At 39.9% G+C, this 7312-nt stretch overlaps 1 protein-coding gene across 1 annotated transcript; it reads right to left on the bottom strand.

The window, feature by feature from the left end:
• Window positions 1-5467: 5467 nt before the first annotated feature.
• Window positions 5468-7147, bottom strand: LOC137297200 (phospholipid-transporting ATPase ABCA3-like). Its single transcript, XM_067829212.1, has 3 exons — window positions 7107-7147; window positions 6055-6201; window positions 5468-5819 (listed from the first exon to the last, which is right to left on the bottom strand). Exons 1-3 carry the CDS (start codon window positions 7145-7147, stop codon window positions 5468-5470), a joined length of 540 nt encoding a protein of 179 aa, XP_067685313.1.
• Window positions 7148-7312: the final 165 nt, after the last annotated feature.

The raw sequence follows: 7312 nt of genomic DNA, 5'->3' as shown, positions 1-7312 counted from the left end.
CAATGATCCTATGATTATTTTTCTGGTGTCAAATTGACAAGATGATCACTCTCTTACCGTCGATGCATAGATATATTTGCTGCACGGGATGTCAACGACATCACGAATCACTTTACCGTGATTATGTACTGATTCGCACTGTTGGTATTTACATAGCTTCACTCCTATCAGTTTGGACTCAATTTATTTAAGCTTAGGGTCCAAGCTTTACGGAACAGGGGGAAGTTGTTATAGTGTCTACTTCAGGACAGCCATGTCCAAATATTTCTACAGACCAAAAACTATGAAGCCAGGCTATATGATATTTAGTTATTATTATTATTCTGCAATCTTGATCTTTATCACTACCACAGAGTACATTGTTTCGCCAGCTACCTTGTTCCTCTTTGTCACTTTCATTAATTACTGTATATGACATTTATGGCCTTTATTGGTCATAAAATATATCTATGCATCGACGGTAAGAGAGTGATCATCTTGTCAATTTGACACCAGAAAAATAATCATAGGATCATTGCAATGTACATTTCACATTCGGGTATTGGCTACTTAGGACAGTTTCAAGAAATATTTCAAAGTCTGAGCAGGATATTCAAATCTGGAGTCTGGCTTTGTGGTGAGGCTCAGTACCAAATAATGGTAATAATTAGCGTCATAAAAATAAGCATTAAACATCTCAGCAAATATTTCACATTAAGAAATTTGAAACCAGGAGTCTAACTTTACCGCGCGAATCAGACCGCGACTTTACCGCGCTTGTGGGTACTGTTGCCCTTTTAAGTATGATGGGTGCTCTTCCCGTGTCTGTGACGGATATAATGTGGGTGCTATGCCCAGTAAAAAATAATACTCCTACAATGGGGGCTATTCTCTGTCGTTGACAGAGCTTGCCCATATATTGTGGGTGCTATGCCCAATAAAGAAGTATTAATAACAACCCTACTCTGACTTCAAAATTCTAAAATGCTGAATATTGCTTTGCTGTTAATGCCTTAATATTGACACTTGATAAAAATGCGGTTATGGGTATCTGGACTAAAGAATATTCCTATTCTGACTTCATGCTATGTCTGTATAAGTAATCAATGTTGACATGCACGAAATACAATATGGTATAGACATAAGAAGGTAGTAATGTACTGGTCTATGATCAAACATACCTGGTTGCACTCGTACTTATCATCAATAACACATTGTATATCCTGCACTCAGTTCATTTAATTACACACAGATGAGACAAGTAAGTCCTAATGATCTGTCTTGTACACAATGTCCATGTTGAAGGTGGCTTCTGGATGAATACACGATCTCCATGTTGATGGCTGTGATAAGAACTCTATGGGGGAGACGCACCTACTTTCTTGGTCTGTCATATCTTGCTGTTCCGTCCTTGATTTGTAGGTTGTCCATTAGGTGGTTGCTGTATGATGCTCCACTCAAGATGGCATTGTTGAGGGACCATGTTCGCTTGCAATCTCTTCGTTTTGACGTAGAACTTGGGGAATCATCCTTGATACATGATGTTAATGGTAGGCACATAGAGAGGTTTCAAGATCGGGAGTAAGCTGAAAAGTTACTCCATCCGGACTCTAACACCAGTTGTCAACGGGTTCCTATATGGTTGGTTCGTCGACTGGGGATGCGCGACTTTATGCGCCTTCAGGGCAACATAACTGCTATAGTACATGGACGAAATCTAAAGGATTCACCTGATTCCAATCATTGACCGATCTGTTCCAAGACAACACCAGCCCTCGCACAGCCCATGACACCCGGTATCTTCAGAATCAGAACAATACAGTGATTTTAAAGCGTTCCCAATCGAATTCTGCATCAGGAGAAATATGAGTGAGTAAGTGAGTTTAGTTTTACTCCGCACTCAGCAATATTTCAGCTATATGATGGCGGTCTGTAAATAATCGAGTCTGGACCAGACATTCCAGTAATCAACAGCATGAGCATCGATCTGCGCAACTGGGAACCGATGACATGTGTTAACCAAGTCCTGACGAGCCTGACCACCCGATCCCGTTAGTCGACTCTTACGACAAGCATAGTCGCCTTTTATGGCAAGTATTGGTTGCTGAAGACCTATTCTACCCTAGACCTTCACGGGTCGGAGAATCATGATCTGTATAACATTAGGCGTACTGTCCTTACGAAAAAACAATACGATAATCTTTCGAATCAGACTGTTTTCTCAATGTGTTGATGAGAGTATTTTGTAACATCTGCCGTAAGGGATAACGTCATGGTTTATTTTTAATTCCGTATGAAATCTGACGTGTACTATCGTCCCAGATGTCTAATGCTCCCCTAAAGCTTCGCAGTTACAAAAACCTAGAAACAGCAGGTCCAAACCCAATATTGGCTGATAAGAATTTGCTTGCTGCAAGTCAGTGCTGGTGAGTGAGTTAGTTTAGTTTTACGCCGCACTCAGCAATATTCCAGCCATGTGGCAGCCAGTGCTGGTGGATTTTACCAAATACAAAAAATGTCTGGAGCTTGCCTAAATTCTGACCTACCTCTCCTTGTCACCAACATCCGGGTGGGACTTGGTCTTCTGTGACCCATGATGTCGTCAGAGGTGGCTAACGGGATCCAGTTGCGCGGATGGATGCTCATGCTGTTGATCACTGGGTTTTCTGGTCCAGACTCGATTATATAGCTCACATATTGTTGACTGGGGCGTTAAACAAACAAACAAACAACAACAAAAAAGCCTAAAAATCAAACCAAACCAAAATATACACTTAACCTTGTTACCGTGCGAAATTTAACATACTACTGAAAACCAGTAAATTTAAAAATTCTCTCGTTTTGTCATTTTTCAACAGAGCATTTCTAAAATATTACCCTGACACGCTGTAACAAATACCTCACTCTTCGACTGAGGAAGCAGATGCGGACTGGCCCTCGATAATATAACATATTGTTATAAGAATGACGTGTAAATATAGGGAGACAATGATATCTAAGCGTTAACTATCCTCCAATCCTAGCCAGCTTTCTGTCAATAACGTTGATTCCGTTGCCACAGCACGTGTTGACTGTCACCAAGCCCTGAAAGATTTGTTACAATAATTTACCCCTCTTAATCAAATGTCCGGTATTCCAAGTGATAATCATTTGCACAGTTTATTGATTTTTTGGAAACTGGCCAACTGCAACCGCATTCTAATTTCCACTTAATGGCTGGTGAAACCAATTTATGATGTTTTATGGATGTGTACGAGGATAGGTGCAACAACATTGCAATTGTACTACATTGGTTCTATAGATTCTGTTACAACACTGCGAGTCTGATTGGTTGTCAGGAATATATTACTATATAATCTACCCAGTGGTGGAAGAGATACAATATTTTGCTGCAAGGTGAATAATCCAATCAGCGACTTTACAGCTGTAACGTGTGCAGTAACATTTTATACTGCCACAGAATTTCGACCCTACTACAAATAGGGTACACTCTCATTGTAATTGCAGCCCGTTTGACCAAAAACGGACCGATAAATTGAGATCTAACTCGAAAACTAATATTCATAAAATACTCGATGAGCTGTTGCCGAATTTATGTCTTAAAATTAACAAACTGCCTTTAAAATATTGACAGTTACCAGTTGTTAGCAGGAAATGGTGCGGAGAAAGAGACAGTCAGGTGTTTCAGAAGCACGTACATAAGTGCCAAGAAAGTTATTTATTCATTAATCTGTGGTGTGTCGTCTCCATCCTTTCTCGCACACCTGGCTGCTCCCTTCCTTGCACTCCTTCCTCGTATCAAGTAGTCACTAGTATAATGATAGTTTGTTAAACGACTTTTTTTATTTTTAGGGCTTAAATTCTGAAAAACCCACAGAGTTGGTTCGATGTTTTGATCATGATCAGCGTTTCATTGGGCATTATATTTTTGTTAGTTTTCGAGCTAGATTGCAATTAATCGGTCCGATGCTTAGTCAAAAGGACTGTACCTTGAATTAATTTTCACATATTTGTACAGTTTGTTACACACAAAATGTATAACATTTCATTATCCGTTGTTTGTTTCACAGCGAATTCTTGTACATATAGATCAATGGGGTTAATTATTGTGTGAAACTTGACAACCAGCAATATGTTGCCACTGACGTCATGCACTCGCGGTCATGACGCAAAATGTTGTCACTGACGTATACCACAAGTGCCTTCTATGAGAATAACATTTTTTTTGTATTTTGGTGTCCCTTATATTCCATATGCTATTCTGGAGTCACCATCAGATGGTTTGAATTGAGGCATGTAATTGTCATTGCTGTTAATGAGCTATTCAGATCGACTGTACCATTAATTTAACATTCCGACCCGCTTACTTCCAAGGCTCCATAAACGACTCCGTGAAAATGTCCATTTTCAACTGGGGTGTAAAACAATACACCCGAACACAACATACAGGCAATTCCTCATGTTTGACAGATGAAAAAATACGTTTTTATAAAATGTAAATATAAATTACGTGCAAGCTGTAGATGAGTAGATATGGTAATATTTAATATTTGTAGAGGACATAACGACAGCTTGCAAGTACTGTTCGTCGAACTATGAGACACGTATACATTTCAACGCATGACTTAACATCAAATTACACATTCGGCATCAAATGAAATTTAGAGACCATCAATTCATCAACATTCATCTAATCTCCAAACTCATTGCGTGTATCTCCCAAAAATACGAAAAAGCCCTCCCAACTTCTGAACGTGATATGCATATAATATACATTAAACATGCTGCATGCGTGTGCAAGACGTTATCCTTTCGATATGAAAAACAGCCTCATGAATGACAAACATCGTTTTTGTCATAGGAGTCTGTACACTGACGATGCTCAAAGGGGCATAACTCTGCTAGGCTTAGAGCTAGTCGATTCCAGCGTCACTGTAGATTCAAAGAGGGTTGCTTATGACCAATCAGTTCCAATACAAGTATCGATTTGATCGATCTAGTGACTTAGGATGTTGATCAGAAAGAAATGATGATATCGTACTATCAAAACAACGATTGACTGTGGTTACTTATCTTTGTTTAGTCGCAATATTATCATTTACCGTGAAGAACCCAAATGAATGAATGAATCGTGTACAACCCGTCCATCAGAAAGCGTTTGTTTAACAGACACAAAGTAAACATATATCCAGTGAATTCATTATTCAACAAACTATGGAACATCGCACTAAATCCGAAATCGAAATCGAAACGTAAATTCAAACACACAGTGAACACTAGTAGCCTGATATACTCACATAGTGAACAGTCTAACATGATAATATAGTGAATAGTCTAACATACACACATAGTGTAGTCATTTCTAGGAACTGAAATCACGATCTGACACAGTTCTACACATTCAGCCGTGGTACCTTAAGCACTGGAAGGACATCGGGTTTACATAACAACTAATATTGATAGTAAAGCACAGGAGCAGACATCACTGCTAGCAGCAACATATTCTCTTGCAGCAGCTTGTTTTGTCCTCCTTTGGTGGAACCTGCCAGCGTGTGAATGAGAGGAACACTTGCTCCAGGGTTGTTTGGTGAACTGAATAGTCCTCGACATAGAACTGCACCTTGGCCTGTTCCATTACGGTGAAGACCTGAGCCAAACTGACAGAGCTGTGAGGAACTTGGAAGTGAACATAACCCTGATGGTCGTTGAATACGTGAGTGTTGGGAAGGGTTGATGTGATGAAGTTCACCAGGGGCTGAGTCCAGACAGGGGCCGTTTCTTCTGATACCCCTGGTTGTGTTTCAACTGTCTTCATCCTGGCTATCAGCGTGTATCCTTGGCTTAATTTGGTATTCAAATGTTGTGGTGTTCCAAGACACACAAGTCTTCACCATGATGGCAATTTTTGTACATAGAGCATCACACTCTTTCATATTGAAAAGACGGAATACCATGTGATGCAAAATTTAAAGCGTTTCTTGTAACTTCAAGAATTTGTAATTTGTTTTTTTTTTGTATTAACGTGCAAAGAGAGAATATGAAGAATATTTGGATATACAACAGCCTTAAACATACCTGTGAGATGTGAGCACGAGTTCCACGTTCTCGTACTTGAGACTCCTGACCTTGGGGTCCATCCCCGTTGACGGCTCATCCAGTATGATGAAGTCCGGCTCTCCAACCAGAGCGATGGCGGTGCTCAGCTCACGCTTGTTGCAACTACTGTGAAATATTAAAAAAGTCAGAGTTTGAAATCTTCTTTAAGAGTGATATTGGAAGTATTTACGTATTTACTGCAGATTAAAATTATTGAAATACATAGAATATGAAAGCAATGCATAATATGTAGCATCAATACATTGGCATATAGAAACAAAGTAAAATGGAATTTTCGATATCTCAAATATCTGAGAAATACTCTCCCCAATCCGAAACTCATTTTCACCAATTTGCTCTAGATATAAAGTAGCTAACACATGTAATTCTGGATCAGCTGCAGCATCAAAGATCTAATGCCTGTAAACATATCTATATCTTACAAATAGTTGAATAAATGAAGGCGTCTGTTCCCAGTTGTCTTCAATAGGTGTCACCATTTAGAGTCCCCATAACTGCACTGCTCAGGAGGGAGTAAATAGGTCTTTGAATTTGATCTTATGGAATTCTGCCCAATCCTCTTACAAACCCTGTTGACGACCACATATGCTCCATGATGTCGAGGTTAGGCGCTTTGGAAAGTCACAGAAGCACTGTAATGTTCTCATTCCGAAGATACTGAATACTGAATGACATGTGCTGTGGCATTATCCTACTGGAACTCCCTCTAGCGACCGATAATCGGAATGATGATGTGGGGTCTTCAAATTTCGACTCTGTACCAGATAACAGTTACTTTGCCTGACAGCACATAAAGTTAGACTTCTGTATGCCTGCACGATATGGCTTTCCACATCGTGACGCGCTCTCCACAAAATCGTCAACCCAGGAGACACATTTCTGGGCGAAACGTTTATTTCGATGTCGATCATGTTTGGAGGCGGGAAAAATGTCCTGTCACTGTTGCATTATTCTCCCTCTCCATTATTGACCCATCATTTTGATTGTTCACGCCGTTCAATCTCTCGTACTGTGCATTTCTCGAACTGGGCTGGAGATCGAGGGCTGCCATTCGGTATAATTTTAAAACTCCCATATAATAACCGCTGTATCTGACACCTTACCATCAAGTTTAACAGTTATCGTTTTGTGAGGTAATTCAACATACCGTGACATCTCATGGAAGCTGTTGCCCCGGGAAAAGCTACACTTGCTGGCAATGTGAAAAAGGACATTA

This window comes from Haliotis asinina, chromosome 9, assembly GCF_037392515.1.
Source record: "Haliotis asinina isolate JCU_RB_2024 chromosome 9, JCU_Hal_asi_v2, whole genome shotgun sequence".
NCBI lineage: Eukaryota > Metazoa > Mollusca > Gastropoda > Lepetellida > Haliotidae > Haliotis > Haliotis asinina.
Note: the sequence above shows the minus strand (reverse complement) of the source record. Positions and strands in the feature narration are given on the sequence as shown.

Coding starts and splice junctions, on each gene's coding strand:
- LOC137297200 (XM_067829212.1), bottom strand. CDS start 7,147: ATGGCAGCCCTCGATCTCCAGCCCAGTTCGAGAAATGCACA. Junction 6,202..7,106: donor CCCAGTTCGAGAAATGCACA/GTACGAGAGATT, acceptor AATATTTCACAG/TAGTTGCAACAAGCGTGAGC. Junction 5,820..6,054: donor CTCGTGCTCACATCTCACAG/GTATGTTTAAGG, acceptor TACCAAATTAAG/CCAAGGATACACGCTGATAG.